Source organism: Echinops telfairi, unplaced genomic scaffold (assembly GCF_000313985.2).
Source record: "Echinops telfairi isolate 266 unplaced genomic scaffold, ASM31398v2 ScPeMD7_7458;HRSCAF=8496, whole genome shotgun sequence".
Taxonomy (NCBI): Eukaryota; Metazoa; Chordata; class Mammalia; order Afrosoricida; family Tenrecidae; genus Echinops; species Echinops telfairi.
Genome location: NW_022111358.1, coordinates 33,635,087 through 33,654,395, shown reverse-complemented (window position 1 = coordinate 33,654,395; position 19,309 = coordinate 33,635,087). Strand labels below are relative to the sequence as shown.

The 19,309-nt window shown below is 47.8% G+C and overlaps 1 protein-coding gene across 1 annotated transcript in view; it reads right to left on the bottom strand.

Annotated features, from left to right (window-relative positions):
• Positions 1–18,388, bottom strand: part of ITGB3 (integrin subunit beta 3) — a 39,453-nt gene extending 21,065 nt beyond the window's left edge. Inside the window, exons 1-8 of the mRNA XM_004707259.2 lie at positions 18,308–18,388; positions 8,534–8,729; positions 7,449–7,701; positions 5,895–6,057; positions 5,141–5,302; positions 2,641–2,736; positions 2,326–2,415; positions 1,523–1,657 (exon numbers count right to left, since the gene is read on the bottom strand). Coding sequence (XP_004707316.1) covers positions 1,523–1,657; positions 2,326–2,415; positions 2,641–2,736; positions 5,141–5,302; positions 5,895–6,057; positions 7,449–7,701; positions 8,534–8,729; positions 18,308–18,331 — 1,119 coding nt within the window. The 5' untranslated portion in view covers positions 18,332–18,388. The remainder of the gene's footprint in view (positions 1–1,522; positions 1,658–2,325; positions 2,416–2,640; positions 2,737–5,140; positions 5,303–5,894; positions 6,058–7,448; positions 7,702–8,533; positions 8,730–18,307) is intronic.
• Positions 18,389–19,309: the final 921 nt, after the last annotated feature.

The window sequence follows — 19,309 nt, the reverse complement described above, 5'->3', positions numbered from 1 at the left end:
GTATGTACACACCATCAGCAAAGTCCGCAAAGCACCACTCAGTGGCCAGCCCCAGGCTCGGCTCGACTGTTCCATTCCCCACCATACTGCACCACCCATGCAAGCAAGCACACCGCAGGCCAATGTCTCTTACATGGGGTGCATGTAGGTGCCCCAGCTCTCCCCTTGACCTTTCAATCCCCACCTGTCCCTTCTCCCTGAGACAGAAGCAGAGAATAAAACAAAAAAGAAAGTCTCAAAGGGGTTGAGAGGGTCAACATGAACACTCCAAAAACAAACAAACAAACAAACAAACAGCCCTGGAACCAGTGCAAACCTACAGGACAGGGTAGACCTGCCCCTATGGCTCTCCAAGTCTGGAACGCTCTACAGGAATAGAAAGCCAGTCTCTCACACTGAGCAGCTGGTTGTTTCAAACCTAGCAGCCCGACGCGTAACCACTACTCCTTGGTACCCTTCCACTCCTTGGGGGCAGGCATCTCTGTCGATTCAGTTTGCTGGTAGACCTTCAATGCTAGAAGAATGCTGTGTGTGTGTGTGTGTGTGTGTGTGTGTGTGTGTGTGTGTGTGTGTGTGACCATCTAGTCCATTTCAACTCCTAGCAACACCCTGTGACAGAACACAACTGCTCCCCAAAGTTCTTTGTGCTTTGTTTTGGGGAAAAAAATGTTTTATATGCAGCTCAAATTTGAAATGTTCAAATGACAGAGAAATGAATAGCAATAATAAATCTATGCCCTTGACGTAGATTCACCTGTTTGAAACATTTTTCCATTCCCTGTCTGACAGCTCCCTGTTCTTCTTACTGGGCTCATGGAGAAGCTGATGGTCCGGTCTTTGTCCTGAAGAGCCGCTGGGTGGGTTTGAATCACCCACCTTGTGGTTAGCAGCCAAGCACTGAACCCTTGTGCAACCCACCAGCACGTAGTCTCCATAAATATTTATGGAATAGATGACATTGTCATTTTATCCAAGTCATGGGAGGGGGTTAAATGCTAGTTATCTCAGGGGAGGGTTGGGAGGTGGTAAGTTGCTGAAGGTTAGAAATATTTTCATTTGCAATCAACTCACTATAGGGACCCTAAACGCAAATAAATTTAAAAATAAAAACACATCCTGAGGGTAAAGTTCACTTAACAGAGAGACCGGGTTTTAGTAAATAGCCTCAGAGGAAAAGGTTGGCAGTGCCACTACATCTAAGTTGTGATGACCTTCAGGAAGCAAGTACAAGGAAGGAATGGCATAAAGCAGCACTTCTCAACCTGTGGGTCGAGACCCCTTTGTGGGTCGAACAACCCTTTCATAGGGCTCACACAATTCATAACAGTAGCAAAATTACAGTTATGAAGTAGCAGCGAAAAAAAATTTAGGGTTGTTGTGGGGTCATCACAACATGAGGAACTGTATTAAAGGGTCACAGCATTAGCTAAGTTGAGAACCACTGGCGTAAGAGGTGCCCACAGATGCCCAGAGCAGAGGTGGGGTCAGAGCTGCAGCTTCAGCCCAGCCCAGCCCCCCTTACCGTGTCTCCAATTTTGAGTCCAACACAAGACTTGAGGCCTGGGATGACCTCGTTGTTGAGGCATGTGGCATTGAAGGACAGAGACAACTCCTCCGGAAGGTCACGCACTTCCAGCTCTACCTTCGAGCGGATTTTCTAAGCAGAAATGGCAAAAGAAGGTGAGGGTTTGGACTACTTGTATATGACAGAAGCCAGTTCTATCCCAGGTTCTGTACTCACCCTAGCTATGTCAGATGCTGAGAAGCTTCCAGAAGCTTCCAGAGCACCTCAGTAGCCTCTATTTCCTGCCCATGAAACTTCTCCCCCTTCCTGTCCCCATTTCTATTTAGGTGAGTGTGGGTAAAATCTCAACCAACCTCATTCTCCTGCAGACCTCAGGGGTGTGCTGTTACTAGCCACTCTGAGTAGTAACACTCAAATTTTTAATTAACCTTGCCTTTCCCCATCAATCAGCCCCCTCTTTTCCCATTGTTGGAGCCCAGGGCTCCCTTAATCTGAATGCCTCAATCTCTAGACCCTGCTGCCTCATCGAACCCCAATCCAGATCTACGCCCCCACTCTCCCCTCTACCTCCTCTAAACACTCCACCTGTTGTCCCTGTTATTCCCGGCATTCCTCTCTGAGACCTTTCTGAAGGCTGTATCTCTTCGCTGCTGACCACCACCTGGCCCCTGGGCGCATAAGAGAAAGGCGGTAAGGCAATGCGGTAGACTAGAAGCCAGTATCTCCCAGTCTGAGCCCCACTGTGGAATACCAAGTGAGGTGAACTCTCAGAAAGCCCATTCCCTCGTCAGGGTGCTTACCCCATAGGCGTCAACGATGAGCTGGAGGACATTGCTAGAATCTTCAGACAGAACCCCCACTGTGGTCCCTGGGATGAGCTCACTGTAATTCTAGAAAGGGAAATAAAGATGCCCAGGGTTTACCAGAGGAAAGTGGTAGGCTCCACAGGCCCTCTCCAAATAAGAAATGAAGAGTAGGAGAAGACATTGACCATTTTACTTATTATTATTGGTAGTTTTTCAACCATGTGCCACCCATTCATCTGCATGCAGGGTCTCCCGGGCTGATCCCTGATTCACAGGACCAAGTCCAAGAAGTCCCAAAGGTATAGTCACCTGGTAGAGCTTGATTACATGTTGAGTCACTGCAAAGATCAAATTGATATTTTTTTGAGACAACTTCTCTGTCATCAGTCCCAGAGAGGGATAATCCTAAAAAAAAAGAGAGAGAGAGAGAAGAGAAAGAAGAATTTGGATTAGTAGTAAAACCTGGTCTTGGTTGGCCAATAACCAAAAGGCTGGTGGTTCAAACTCATCCAGCAGCTGCATAGGAGAAAGACCCCGGTGACCTGTTCCCATACAGATTACAACCTAGAAACCCCTGTGGGATAGTTCCACTTTGTCGCATAGGGTTACTATGAGTTAAGATCAACTCAATAGCACCTACCAACAATAGAGAATCCCACAAGGCGGTCCTGGATTCCAAGTCTTAGAATATAGCTGATTGAAGTGCTAGACCAAACAGTGGGGGTACTTCACCTTTCACCTCATGATCAAAGTGAGGCAAAAACATAAGTTTCCAGAAGACCCAAAGCAAACAACCATTTTGCTGTGAATGAGGGAGGTCGGGATGGAGACCCAAAGTCCACCTGTAGACAACTGGACATCCCCTCACAGAAGGGTCACAAGGAAGGGACGAGCCAGCCAGCGTGCAACATAGCACCAAAGACACACACAACATTCCTCTAGTTCTTAAGTGCTCCCCACCCCCCACCATTATCATGACCCCAGTTCTTTCTTACAAATCCGGCTAGACCAGAGCATGTACACTGGGCACAGATTAGAGCTCTTGACACCCAGAATCCAGGACAGATAAATCCCTCAGGACAATAATGACAGTAGCGATACTATGAGGGTAGAGGGAGGGTGGGGATGGAGGGGGAGCCAATTACAATGATTGACATACAACACCCACCCCAGGGGGGACAAACAACAGAAACATGGGTAAAGGAAGACAGCATATGGTGTAAAATATGAAAATAAAAATAATCTATGAATTTTCAAGGGTTTTTGAGAGTGGGGGAGGGAGGGATAAAAGAGGAACTGATACCAAGGGCTCAAGTAGAAAGAACATGTTTTGGAAATGATGATGGCAAGTACAAATGTGCTTGATACAATTAATGTATGGATTGTTATAAGAGCGCTAAGAGCCCCCCAAAGGTAATTTATTAAAATAAAAAATAAAATAAGTTTCCATTCATTTGGAACCACACCCCAACTGTGAACCTTGGGGACAGATGAAGAGTTACAGGCTGATGCTGCCAAAACTGAGCACCCTATTCAATCCATTAACAAAAGACTATGGAGCAGATTCAATGGGACAGGTACTAGGTTGGGTCTAGTGGTTTTCAAGCTCCTGACAAATACCTTGACCTGGGTACTCATGATGCTCTACTAAGTGGTCTCAACTCACCTTTCTAACCATTCTCTCCTTGCTCTCCCTCTTTCACTCATCGCTGCTTCAGAAGGTTCCTGTTCTCCCATCTGGAGTAACCTTAGGACACAATTCAATTCCCAACTTCTGAAGTCTTCCTTGACCATCCCAACTCCTAATGAGTTTTTCCTCTACTATTGACTGTGCTACCCATTTTACACCACTCGTAAGTCCTGTGTCCTTAATAAACGAATATGGTCTATCTCTTCAACTAAACCCGAAGTTCTCAAAAGTTCTTAATCTCTTTGCCTCCCTCAGTCCCTGTTTGCTGACTCACTTATTGCCTGGTGCTCCTCAGCTGGACGATGGCTAACACCAAGAAACTCGAGTCAAAATGGGGATGACTATGAATTCTGAACATGCCCATGCTATTCTGGATATAGAAATAAGCTCACGAGATCACCCAGCTCAGTTTCCTGCCTTGACACGGGTATACATTTTATGCTGCCTAGATTAGGTAGTTCCTGTATTGTCCTTAAGAAACAGAGTGCACATTTCCTTCCAGATACTCAGACTATCAGTACTCTGAGAGTCAGTATATATTTTGCATGCCTTACAGAAAGTTCTCCTGTTTCAATTTAAGTACCTTTCTCTTACTGAGCATGTTATGGCCATAGAAAGCAGTTTATAAGAAGTCGTCTTATGTATCGAAGCATTCTTTAGCCTTCTTTCCATTGAGTGAAACGACTCTGACCCCTTTAACTTTTCCTTGTAAAACCTGCTATCCATGCTTTTGATGATCTTTGTCCCTTTTCCTATCTTCTTCCAAAGCCACCAATGAGCCCGGTAGTCCAAGAAGGCGAAAATCAGGGACAGAGTAGAGAAGAAGGCCACTTCCCAGCTAAACCTGTGAATGTCCTTTGGGTTCATTCTGGATGCCATGATGCTGTGACTGGAGTTGGTGGTAGTAGAGGTGGTGATAACACTGACTACCATCTAGGCCACTAATGCTCAGGATTGCCCAGGCTATACCCTGGATAACGGTGTTCCGTTGGGGAGGGAAAGTCGAAACAAATTGGGAATCCTGCCCAGAGGAAAAGCTTCCGTTTTCATATCATACAAAGGCACTGTCTAGAGGAGGACATGGAGAATAGGGACCATAGATGCTGCCAGATATCTCACCATGGTAGTGGAGGCAGAGTAATGGTTGTCACGGCCAATATGGCACTGCCCATCGTTGGGCTGAACAATTCCTGCCAGCCTTCCATCCAGTGCTATATGAGTCTTGGCATCAGTGGTAAACACCAGCAAGTGAGATGCATCATTTCTCCAGCCAATCTTTTCCTGTTTTAAAAAAAGGCAAAGGAGACAAAGCAACTTTAGCCAGGCCACTGATGGAAACCAAAGGCTCAAGCCCTTCCTCCCTGAAAGGCTGGGAGTCTTCTTGGAGAAGGACTTCCATTCCAGTCCTGGTACGGGTACCTTCCAACTTGGATGCTTCTATTATTTTAGGGGAAACAGCCTCACAGCTATTAGTTCAAAGAGCTCAATAATATCCTTGTCAGTTCCATATATAACTCTTCCCGTGACAGACAAATTGCCCACCTGCACTCACAAATGTTGACTGAGCTCAAAGATATCCCATCCCAACACCTGCCTACTTTGCTTAGGTGAAGTTACCCCAGTTTTGACTTTGAAGTACTTTTTTTAAGAGGTGGGGAAAGGCTCTCCCCAGAAAACATCTGGAGCCACTGAGGATGAAGGAACATCAGCCCGGCAGGGGGTGTTTACAAACAGAAGTAACTGCTGCTCATCTCAGCCCACGCCTCCGAGGCATTCCTACCTCCACCTTCACACCAGAAAGCCCCAGTGTTGACAAAAATGTCTTCCCCATTTTTGCTCCCTACGCCTGGAGCACCGAGGCCTCCGCACTCACATCACAGACTGTCGCTTGCATGATGGCATCAAAGCCGCCCTCTGGAGCATCTCGGTTCCGTGACACACTCTGCTTCTTCACCTCCTCATTAAATCGTGTCACCTGGTCAGTGAGTGTCAACACATGCTTGTAGCCAAACATGGGCAAGCAGGTGGCCTTTATACTGGGGAGGGAAGAGAGAACATTTAAGCACACTCTGAAAGGAGAGGTGGAAGGTAGAATAAGGAATGTGAAGGAAAGGGAGTGCATGAATATGGTCTGCCCAGGCTAGTCTATCTCTAGAGAGAGAGAGACTCCAGTCAGTGTAGACTCCAAACTTCAAATTACCCGAGGCACCTCAGCCGCCAGCTACCCTGGGGATACAGGGATGGGCTGTGGAAACAGAATCCTTCAGGATAAACCTCAGTCCCAACATTTATGAGTCACGGGAATTTAGGCAAGCTCCTGTTGAAAGCCTAACCTTTGAAAAAAGGGGTCAATAATAGCACATATCTTTGTAAGGATTCTTCAGAGGCTTGACAGCGTTATGCATAGTTAAAAAGAAAACAACTCGCTGCCACCGAGTTGATTCTGACTCACAGTGCCCCTGTGGGACACAGCAGAACTGCCCTGTGGGTTTCCAAGGCTGGAAATACGCAAACAGGTAACAGTGGGGACCTCTGACCTATGGCTAGTGGCTCAGTGCTTAGCCTGTTGTGTAGCCAAGGATTTCTTCATGCATATAAAGACAGTCTGATTGTTGTGATTATGATGTTAGACTTAACACTTCCCTAAAATAACACTACCGTACTATAATAGTACAGCGAAAGTGCAATACCTTAATGTTCTTGGACCACCCATAAATTGCTAAACGATATCAAAAGGAGCTCCAGCTTAATGGTTTAATTGAATACTAATACCTAATAACTTTATAGCCACCACCACCCAAAATAGGTTAAAACCCACAGCACCTGACTTTGAAAACTAAAGAATAAAGTCCTGCTCAATAAGCAATATTTAAAGTAACTACAATCCATAAATGTTTGCTATCTCCACCAGCTACATAAATAAGTCATTTGGTTATAAGTCAAAGGATCAACAGAAGCACATCTATCCATTTAGAGACCATCCAAGATTCAGTGTTGCTTGTGTTCTTTTCTATTCCTCTAGGACCTTAGGTCTTGGATTTTCACCTGGAGGACTCATTCCTTTGATGATGACGTCATGGTGATGACTGGTGACATCAATGAGATTAGTCCTTTTGGCATTGTCATTCCTGTTTACTTATCTATAAACATGTCTGTGCTTCTTACCTTATTTCTCTCGAATTCTTTCTTGCCTTTTAATGACTAACAAATTTTCCTTTCCAAGTCTCCAAGCAACCTTGAACTCTACTGACACAAACCACCAGCTCAACAGACTTGGCCCCTTACCAGGAAGATCAAAGTAGAAAGGAGTTAGGGTTTGGCCTGGGGTGGCCAAAGAAGCTACCCACGAACTAGAAACAAGAAGTAGGACTTGGTCCTGCCTGGGACAATGGAGAGGGCCACCACCCTGACTTCTGTAGAGACTTACTCATAGCAAGGGTTCTTCAGGGCCTCTGGTGGAGAGATGTACATGTACGGCGACACAGGCTTGTCCACAAAGGCTCCGAAACCAATACGGAGGTTACTGGTGAGCTTGCGCATCTGGGAGGCCAGCTTTGTACCCAGGCTCTGGATGCTTGATAGATCATCTTTCATAGAGTAGGAGAGGTCCATCAAGTAGTAGATGTCCACAGGGTAATCCTCCACCTGCCTCACTTGGATGGAGAAAGTCTTCGAGTCATCTGGAAAACAGCAAGAAGTTAGTTTTCCTCCTCTCCCGCTAAGGCTTCATAGAGGATTTGGACACCGTTGGAATGAAGTATCCACGTCATCAAAGCAGACTCGAAAGTTCTGGGTTCCTTCTGCTCTCCCCTTGCAAGGTCTATTCCTTTTCCGATCTCTTGATCTCTTCCTACCCTTTTCTTTTTCACTCTAAAATTTTCCAGCCCCTCTAAATCTCCATCTGTCTAAACTTTGGGGACCCAAGAGACTCCACCCGGAATCAGAGTGGTCAGCAGTTACTACACTTCAGATTCTGTAAAAGGCAAGAACTGGATCCCCCATTCTCTGAAACCAATGCAGCTAACACATGCCTCGCACGTAGTAAGAACACTTTTACATTCTTGATTTAATGAGAAAGTCCAAATCAATGCTTTCAAAAGGCGGTCTCTTACCCTAATTCTGCCTTCATCTGCAAAGCCTCTTTTTTTCTGCCTCAATCTCACACAGAAATGGGGCTGACAAACTGTATTTTCATTCCATATCTAATTTGAATCTCAATACAATCTATAAGGTAGGTGAAAACAGGCGCTGGGGCCAAAAAGGAGCAAACTTCCTTTGCCCAAGGTCAAACAGTTTATATATGAAGTCAATTCAAACTCAGATCAGACTTCAAGTCCCCAAACCCTCCATTTTCTTCTATTCCCTGGCTCACATCTCCGCGCTCCCAGGTTGCTTTGCTCCCCTTCCCCCATCTCCTTTCTGAGCTGCTTCCCTTAGACAACTTCCTGTTCCCATCTTGTGTCCTGTGCCGACCTGCACGGTGTCTCCCCTTGAGAAGAAGCCCATCCATACCTGGTCGTAGCCGTAGTGCAATCCGCTGGGGACTGACTTGGGTAACCTGTGAACTGTCTCCAGAGCCCGTGTCACTGAGAGGTCTAGCTTCCAGGATCAGGGCCTCACTGATCGGAAACTCGATATAATCCCGGGCACAGTTGTCCTTCAGCAGGTTGTCCTTCAAGTTACAACGAGGTGTACCCACCGGCAGGGCCTGTAAGATGGGAGCCCAAGGAGAAACCCTCTGGTCAGAGCTCTGTAAACCCTCGGCCACTCCCTAATGTCTTATTGTTACCCAACCCTCTGGGCCCCTAGCTAAGTGAACTGGTATGAACTTCCCAGGATAATACCTAGACCCACTGGATAGAAGAGGGGAAATGAGAACTCAGAAAGGCTGAATGAGTGCCTACTTGGAGACTGGTCATGAGGATCTACTGGGTCCCTACTCAAAATGTCAGAGCCATTCCTTTGAGGCTCAGTTTCCTCACTTGTAATGTAACAAGGCAAGATGACGTGGTGTTTTCTGTCTCTTTGTGGTGCTTTCTAACAGGAGTAAGATGCCGCTGGGCTGAAGTATTTTTTTTTTTTCTGAAGTATTTTTAAAACTGTAAAATGTTCTACTAATGTAAAGCTCCACTCCTTTACTATTAATGAACAGTAGCACTTAAAATTAATAAATATGATTACTTTTTTTGATTAATTTTTTAAACACTAAAATGCAAGTCATCACAATTGCTGAAGTCAAAATGGGTACATAAGCAATACTAAACACTTCACCATACTAAATGATGAAGAAAGCTGATGGTGCCCAGCTATTAAAAGGTAAAGTGTCTGGGGTCTTAAAGGCTTGAAGTTAAACAAGCGGTCATCTAGCAGGGAAGTAACAAAGCCCACATGGGAGATTCACTCCAGCCTGTGTGATCACAAAGTATCGATAGGATCGGGGATCAGACATCAGAAGACCCAAAGTAAAGAAATATATTGATGTAAATGATGGGATGGGAATGGAGACCCAAAGCTCATCAGTAGACAATTGGAAATTCCCTCACAGAAGGGTCACAAGGAAAGAACGAGACAGCCAGGGTGCAGCATAGAACCGATGGAACACACAACATTCCTCTAGTTCTTTAATGCTTCCTCTTCCCCACTCCCCACCCCCCTATCATGACCCCAGCTCTACCTTAAAAATCAGGCTAGACCAGAGCATGTACACTGATGCAGATTAGAGCTCTCGACACATGGAACCCAGGACAGATAAACCCTTCAGGAACAGTAATGGGAGTAGCGATACCATGAGGGTAGGGGGAAGATGTGGGGAGAAGGGCGAGAAAGGGGAGAAATGGGGAACCAACTACAATGATGTATAATCACCCCCCCACTTCCCCAGGGGGATGAACAACAATAGTGCGGGTGAAGGGAGATAGTGGGAGGTATAAGATATGAAAATAATAATCATTTATAATTTATCAGGGGTCCAAGAGGGCAGGAGGGTGTGGGAGGTAGGGACAAAAGAGGAACTGATACCAAGGTTTCAAACAGAAAGAAAATATTTTGAAAATGATGATGGCAACATGTGTACAAATGTGCTTGATACAATTGATGTAAGGATTGCTATAAGATCTGTAAGAGCCCCCAATAATATGATTTATGAAATTTTTTAAAAATGAAAGTCATTTATGAGTCCCAAAATCTATTTTGTGACTTTCACCATCACTTTATTAAATATACATCTTACTTACTACCTATTGCTTTTATAGAATCAGATAGAAACTATCCAGGTGTCTATGTAGTAAAAGTGAATATTGTATAATACACTTCTTTACAGGTAAGGGTCAAAACATTAGAAAATGTTATGTTAGTCACTGCTAGGCTGAGATTCATGAGGACAGTGGCTGTATGTGCGTATCTGGCTGTACATATCTGGAATGCGGGCCAAGAAAATCAGCAACAGATTCCACACTAGATCTGCCACGAACTAGCCATGTGATCTCAGGACCGTTTTTGTCTTCTTCTTTTGGGTAGACTACACAAAACCAAACATACATCCATTGACAATTTCTACCTGTACAATTCAATGACACTGGTCACATTCTTCCCCTGGAGTCACCATTCCCGCTCCATCCATATTGTTTCATCATCTTGCACGGAAACTCCCCGCCCCTTAAAGTTCTCTGTGCTTCAGATGAACTGTTGTCAGCGTGAACACCTGTAAATACTCGTTTTGAAGAACACAGTGTTCAAAGCAAACATTCTTTATCAATTGAGCTAAACTGTTGTTTAGTTTAACGATGGCTTGATGAGATTCTTTTGGTTCAAAGTTTAAAGATTTCTAGGCAATCAATTGGGGGGTTCCCCCAGTCTCAATGGATGCAGAAAGACTGGTTTCCTATTAATTTGAAGTTCTGTTCCACTTTTTTCTTCTCCTTTTCATCAGAAATCCACCTAAGAGATCTTCGCTCAAAACATCAAAGTCATTTCTTTGAGCCTCAGTTTTCTCATTTGTAAGAAAAAAGGAATGAGTTGAGATGGCTGGATTCTGTCACTTCCTGCTCTGACAGTAAATTTAGCCAGCACCGTGCGGGCACAGGTCCATGAGGGCTCTGGGCCAGGTTTCGGGAACTGGTCAGACAGTTGGAAAATCCCTACCTAGACCTATTCTGGCCTTGGCCTTTCACCCTACCCCTGTCCCCTCTTGCATCCACTTCTAGAAGGAGCGAGAGAACTCCTACCAGTAACCCAGAACAACTATTGTCAACAGTTATTGGATGCTTCCTGTAAAGCCCTGGGGGCGTAGTGGTGACCCAGTGGGCTGCCTAACTGCAAGGTCAGCAGTTCAAAATCACCAGCCTCTCCTCGGAGAAAGATGGGACTTTCTACTCCCATAAAGAACTACATACAGTCTCTGAAACGCACGGGGGCAGTTCTGTAAGAGTCACTGTAAGTTGGCATCAACTCAACAGTAGTGAGTTTTTAGGGATTTTTAGTTACTGTAGTGCCAGCACTGTGGTAAGTCCTTGGTGTAGTATTGCAATCGCCGCCCTGATGATTCTGTCATCTGGAGCGATTATTATTTTGCCTTTGAGAAACCTGAGACCTGGAGACTTAATAAATGAGGAGCCCAATTCTACAAGTAAGGAATCTGAGATTTTAAAAAGTTACTCGCTCAAAGATGGAGAGCTGAGAAGTGACAGGATTGTGATGGTCACCTAGATTGTCTGACCTAATTAATCCTCATAAATGGTCAATTTCATGACCTCTATCAAGTGAGGCCCCGACAGAAAAGCAGGAGCGTGGAAAGGGTTGGTCCTAGGAAGACCCACACCAGGATGTGGGAAGTGTGGGGGGCAATGAATGCCTCGCCTTGGCAGGCCCCTCGGGTGACCTGTGGGTATTACCAGGAGAGAGACAGGGCCAGGAGGAGCCCTTCAATGGGGAGGGAGAGCTTCTGAAGTAGAAAAACCCCTCCTGGCACATGAAATCTCTTCCCCTCTCCCACCCAGTGCTCTGGATGTGCTGAACATGCCCCACGTGGACGTGAAAAGGAGCAATGCCGATGGCAAACAGTGGAAAGAGATCCTGGAAGCAAGCAGCTTCCCTCTTTCTCGCAGAAAAATGGTGTTGGCAGCGGGAACCAGTGCCTAAGACTTAACCTTCCCAGCCCCAAAATGCCAACAGTGAACCCCTCAGAGCCTACAAGTCTCTGAAGGCGATGGGAATCCCTTCCCCACACCCAACTCGGGCCAACAACAAAATGGCAGGGAGAAACAGAAGCACTTGGGGGGTTTGCGCCCAGACGGCTCGTGCTGCCCCTGCCCCACTTCTCCCAACTCTCGTCCCTCAGGAGGTAGCGCGTTCTTTCTCCAACCCCATGCCCCACACGTTAAACCTATAGACCTCAAACCCGTTGCCATCAAGTTGATTCTGACTCATGGGGACCTTAGAGGACGGGGTAGAACTGCCCCCTGTGGTTTCCAAGACTGTAACTCTTTTTTTGAAATCATTTTATTCGGGGCTCATACACCTCTTATCACAATCCATACATCCATCCACTGCGTCAAGCACATTTGTACATTTGTTACCCTCATCATTCTCAAAACATTGCCCTGGCATCAGCTCCTCATTTCCCCCTCCCTCTTCACTCCCCGCTCCCTCATGAACCCTTGATAATTTATAAATTATTATTTTGTCACTTACACTGTCCGATATCTCCCTTCACCCACTTTTCTGTTGTCCGTTCCCCAGGGAGGAGGTTATATGTAGATCCCTGTAATTGGTTCCCTCTTTCCACCCCACCCTCCCTTGACCTCCCCAGTATCGCCACTCTCACCACTGGTCCTGAAGGGATCATCCACCCTGGATTCCCTGTGTTTCTAGTTCCTATCTGTACCAGTGTACATACATCCTCTGGTCTAGCCAGATTTGTAAGGTAGAAGGGTGCAGTGTAGCAATGATGAAACATACAACTTTCCTCTAGTTCCTAAATGCTTCCTCCCCGCCCACTATCAAAACTGTAACTCTTTATGGGGGTAGAAAGCTTCATCTTTCTCCCACAGAGTGGATACTGTTTTCAAACTACTGGCTTTGGAGTTAGCAGCCCAATGCATAACCCAATACACCATCAGGCTCCTGGTACCCACAACACACACACACATCTTGTTTCTGATGCCAACTACCCACAAAGTCCCAGAGAGACAAAGCATGCAGATCTCGTTTTAGCATGCTTGACTTCACCGCAGGTTTTCCAAGGTGAAGGTTTATAGCAACCCTGAACTGAACAAGTCTAACGGTGTCATGTTCCAACCGCATGCGTTCACGCCATGTCTCTGTGTCACATTTTGGTTATTTCCCCGATATTTACATTTTTTTCATTATGCTATTGCACACTCAATAGATTACCGTGTAGTGGATGCATAACTTTTATGTGCACCGAGAAAGCAAAAACAATTGCTTGATGGCAGTGGCCTGGAACGAGACTCACAGAAGCTCTGGGGTCTGGCTGAAATTGGATAAGCCAAGGCAGGGAAAGGGGAGAGACAAAGAAATGGATTAGGAACACGGCTATGGGGTAGCCAGGGAGGCCACTGTACATCCCCGGCTGCACGGGTGGAGGGGGAGAATGCTTCTGAGTGGGTGTTCTTGGCCCTCATGTTCCAACATGACAGCCCTTACCAGAAAAGAGTTTGAAGTGCTGGGCCCTGGTGATAGTCCTTATGTTTTGTTATGAATTTCCTTAGAAATATAAACACCACGAAACAAAAACTGCCTTCCTCCCTCACTCCCTCTGTCGTCACTGACATCAGAGGTCAGGAACAACATACCAGGATGCCTTCTCAGCCCAGCTCTCCCTGAGAGCCTCCCGTCCCCAGAAGGACACGAAGGTGGTGACCTCAACACACTTGGACAGCATTCCATTTCTAAGTGTCACAGCATGAGTGGGTAGAAAGACTGTCTCCAGGTTACTCAGAGAGAAAGCTGGAAGGGGAGAAATATTAGAAGTCCCTGTTCCCAGGGAAACGGGGTGTTTCCCATGGAGTAGAGCAATAGCCAAGAGCCAGGGATGATCCCGAGCAGAGCTGTACAAGGCTCCAACCCCCCAGTGGGGGGAGCTTGCTGAGCCACCTCCCTTTCCTCAGAGAGTGACACACAGTCGGGACCACGCACTCTCCGTGACTCCTACGAACTGGGGAAGTCCAGAATGAATAAGGCTTATTCACAGGCCTACCTCACAGGGTAGGTCAGAGACAAAACTAGCACTGTGATCGTGAAATGCTTTCAAGAGCTACGTATGAATACGTATGTAAGATGATTTCTTACATATGCTGGTTGGGTCATCAAGTTCATTCGGCTAGTGACCCAATGGGCTGGGGCAGAACCAGCCCCCAAGGTTTTCTTGGCCGTTATCTTTATGGAAGGGGATCAACACGTCGCCCAGTCATGGAGTCACTGGGTTCAAACCGCCAGCCTTTGGACAGCCGCTGAGGGCTTAGCTATTGTGCAGCCAGGCCTTCTGGCTCTTTCCCATTGTTACAACTCCTCTCTGGCCGCCTGTGCCTTTCCTGGACGACAAAGGCCAATGTGGCCAGGTTGGCTTTGTTGTTGCTGTGTTTGTTCACGTTGTTTGCTAGCCTACTTGTTTTCTTGGAGAACTATCAAAGCGCCACCTCCACCCCAAAGACGGTAACGCTGTCACCTTGATGGATCTGCCTGGTGGCGACAAGGAGCCCCGACTTGAACATGCAGAGCAGAGCGGAGGAGAGGAAATGAACGGGTCTCGGGGTCCAGAGTCACAGGTATTCACATCTCATTGTTTACAGGGGAGAAGAACTACAAAATCCTACTTTTATTAGCAATAATGATTAGGAGCAAACTGCCTGGGACATTCTCATGATGAACATTTATCCCTCAGATTAAAAAAAAAAAGGAAAGTGTATAAAGAAAGAGACAGAGAAGTTTTGTTAATTATGAGTCGCTAAAATGGAATATTCGTAGTCTATCCCTAACGTGTTCCCTATAAGGATAGAGAAGATAAAGAGGAATAAGTCCTATTGAAGTCTTCTTCTACTTTGCTAGCCCCAAACTCACACACCCTCTTCGTGTTGGGCTGAATGTCAGCTGGCCCACCTGCTAATGTACACTCAAGCCTATAATAGAACTCTTCTTCGTTCCCTCCACCTTCGGGTTGCCAAACTTAGCAAATATTTGGAACATATTTATACTGGGGGAAAAAAAGGTTTTTTCCTTGTTTAATTCAAAGGTAACATCCTATGTTTTATCTGGAGACCTCACTCCACTTTCATTCACCTTGATCATCCCCTGGCAAACCTGCCATCCTCAGGACCCAATCTGAGGCAGCAAGTCCAAATGAGCCTCACCACCAGGGCTTGAGAGGTTCCAACTTCCAGCTCAGTACTCCCAAGGTCAAGAGCACACGTTGAGTCTCTGCATGAAGCAGGCTACTTTGTCAGATTCACAGCCCCGGAACAGCACATCAACCCATGTAGCCTTCAACTCTCCAGAAACACACCCTATGCGCTGATGAGCCCCAAACTCCATTTTCATCCACGTTGGCTATGTTTTCCTATTTCCCCGCCAAGCGATCATTATACACACCCAGAACTGCTGGCCTCTAGTGACCACGGGAAAGCTAAGCCCAACCAGTTGTTTTGCAAGGCGCTGCCGACCCAAGGCAGAGGAAGCAGGAGCACAAGGCAAGGGGGTCTCCAGGGTCAGTGGTGCAACCAAGTTCATGCAAAATGGCCCCATGGCTTGTCTTTTCTTGGTAGGTCAACAGTTATGGCAGCTTCAGCCACTAAACTCCATGCATGCCCAGGGAAGTGCTGCTCAGGAAAAACACAGTAGGCAGTCTGTTCAGGTCACACCGCAGGATTCCCACTCCCATTCCTCCCTGGTGGACACATTTTGTCCCGTACCTATCTCTTTTAACCTCGCTCCTCTGCCCGTACCCTCCCTCCTTGCTTAGTGATAGGTACTGTGACTCACTTAACCGTTGGCCTCCCAGATTTCCATGCGTCCATTCTCCCAGAGACTATCTCGCTGGATTTTCTATTTCCCCTTGTTTTTATCTGGTCCTAGTTACACCCATGTCCTCTCCCACCCCAACTCCACCCCTAGGCTGTTCCTACACCTCATCCTTTCATCCCACCTTGGGCCTTCCTATCTGTTCTCACCCAGTCTGTCTTAGAGGGCAGATTCACTGCGGCCATCCATAAATATTCGATACTGGTATCACAAAACTCTGGTCATGTGACTCAAGAGCTCTGGCCAGTTGGATTTCAGCATACCTGATTTCTCCTTATGCAAATCCAATGACGTGAAACATGAATGAGGGTGGGGCAGAAGAGGGCAGACCTCTAAGAATATGTCTTCTTCTTTCCCTGGCTCCTCTAAGCCAGGTGCCTGCATTTTCTCTTGCTTTGGATTGAAAGCAGGAGGAGCCCTAGTAGCGTAGTGGGTCACATGTTGGGATGTGACCACAAGGTCAGCAGTTCAACTCCATCAGCCGCTCTGTGGGAGATGGATAAGACTTTCTCCTCCCTTCAAGGGTTATAGTCTCGCAAACCCTCTGGGGCACTTCTACATCCGGGTCATAATGGACTCGATGGCAGTGAGTTTGAGCTCTGGGTTGAAAAAGAGGGAACGCGAGAGGCTCCACTGAGCGGGCGGTAGGCTTCCCTTCCCAGACCTCTCTGTTCCAGCTGGCTCCCATCCCTGATCCAAACCAGGCCGCTTCGCCATGGAGCACACCCTTCCCTCTCTCCCGTGCCAGGATTCAGTTGCAGAATTGCAACTTCCTTGCAGTGTAAGCTTAATGATATCATAAAGGAGGCCAAGGGGAGGAAGGCACGCCAAAAGTGAAGGGAGGTGGTCACATCATGCCCCGCCCAGCCCAAGCCCAGCTCAGCTCAGCACAGAGAGGAGCAAAGGCTGGCCTGGGCCAAGAGGAAGGCCTCACCCCTTTTCCCCAGCCCTAGCCCAGCCCCAGGGAATATTCCCTTTGCTAAATGAAGGCCGCTGCCTCCGGGAGCAGTGCCCCTGCTGTTGAGCGCAGAGGCCAAAGCACTGTGAGGCCACCTCTGTTCTGGCCCTGTCTTGCTGTTGAGGGACAAACACCGAGGCCTCCCAGCTCCTCCTCCTGCTCCCCCTCCCCCGCCGCCCCTCCACCTCAGCCTGGCAGGCAGGGAGTTTGCCTTTTTAGGTCTGGAGGAGAAAGCAGACCATGGGAAAGAACGGCCCGGAGGAGGGGGTGGTCATGGAAACCGCAGAAAGGGCCTGGACCTGGTGTTATGACAGAGCAGCTGCCTCAGTGGTGAAGCCACCAGGTCCGGAGCTCAGGTAACCAATCACCTAGGGGGGCACGGGGGGAGGGGAGAGGACAGTGACTCGGCCGCAGACTCTATAATCACCGGGAACCTCTCCAGCCCGTCACCCACCGGCTCTTGCCAGCTCCAAATTCCCATCCCAGCCGCAAACACAGCCATTCCCTCAGACACACTCATCCCCCAGGGCCCCAGACACAACAAACCCTCAGCCTAGACACGGCTAACCCTTTCCTGTCACCCTCCCAAGTCAACTGCTGTCCAGTCTGTGCCCATTCACGGCCACCTCATGCGTGTCAGGTACACGTGGACGCCATAGGGTTCTCGAGGGCTGTGGTTTTCAGAAGGAGAATGCCAGCCCATTCTTCTGAGGGGCCTCTTCAAGGGCCCTGAGCTTTTGGTGAATGACCCAACGTGCCTTCACCACTTGCCCCCACCCAGAAGCCTCATCACCTTCCCAAATCAGCCCAGCTCCTTCCTCATTCCCAAGAGAGGAACCGACCACAAGACCACGAGAAGAAGAGGAGGAGAAGGGAAAGGGCAAAGCTCGGGTGGGGGCAGGGGGTTCCGGTCACCAGAGAGGAAGAGAGGAGAGATAAGTGCCCCCGTCCCACCACTGTCACACATGTGGAAGATTCCTCTTGAGATGCTGCGTTTTCTGCAGGACAGCGCCTTCTCCACACCTATACCCACCCCTGCTTCTCCTTGGAGCCTTGAAGCCCTGCTTCCCTGGGCTATTCCGCCCCGACAAAGAGGGAGCGATGTGTGGTGAGGCTCTGGCTACGGGGTCAGCTCTGGGTGGCATTCTCAGCAGCACCCCCAGGGGAGCTGGCTTTGCCATCATCCGTGGGCAAGGTTTTACCCTAGTTTTGCCCCAGGGGCTTGTTTGTGGATCCATTCCTACATAAAAGCTGCTCAGTCTAGGAAAGAAGAAAGATCCGTGTCTGCTCCTTACCTCGTCTGAGCACCAGGCACACATCGGGCTCACAGCCAGACACTGTTGGCAGGAGCTCACGCCTCGGGTGGTGCAGATGTTAGGTCCTGCAACAGAGAATCAAAGGCGTGAGCACTTGCTTCTGCTTACATACGTCGCTGCCCTGCCTCATCCTTCCCAACTTGCCCAAATGCCCGGATCTGGGCTCTCAGCTATGCAGAAGAATGTCCTGCTCACAGCTACTTGTCAAACTTTGCAGGCTGTCGGGTAAGGAGAAAGGAATATGAGGAAGTTCAGAAGAACCTGTTATCAGTTGATGAGGCCACCGTGGTGCCGAAGGATGGAGCAAGGCCGATGGTGAACTCAGAGTGTCAGATCAACGCTGATGGGATGGGCTTAGAGTAACAGCTGGTTATTTCCCCCACCCCCACCCCCTCACCCATATTGGTTGGGTAAATGAAAGTCTGAGGCCCAAAGAGATGGCAATGGACGTGAGGTCCTACTGAGTCGGTTCGGAGTCACATCGACTCTATGCGCAATCGAACAAAATACTGCCTGGCCCTGCACCAGCCTCACAGTCGTTCCTCCGCGTGAGCCCATGGTTGCCGCGATTGTGTCCTTCCATCTGGTCAAGGAACTTTCTCTTTGTCACTACGTATCTGCTTTACCAGGCAGGATGTCCTTCTCCAAGGACTGGTCTCTCCTGACAACACATCCAAAGAACTCTGACCATACTGCTTACTCTTCTCTAATTATCCGATTGAAATATTCAAAGCCACTGCTCAGGGGTCCAAGGTCCAGAAGCACCAACATTTAAAGAGCCTACATCTGGCAGATGGGGAGGGGTCCGTGTCAGGCCAGTCGGCTAAGGCAAAGCAAATCTTCACAGGCGCTCGCTCCTTCCAATCCATAGACATGGGGATCCCAGTGTGGAATGCTCCAGGGAGAGGCACACAAATGTCAGAAAAGGCCAGTTGGGATTTGCTGGGAAAACATGGAATTTTCAGAGTTGGAACGTCTGTA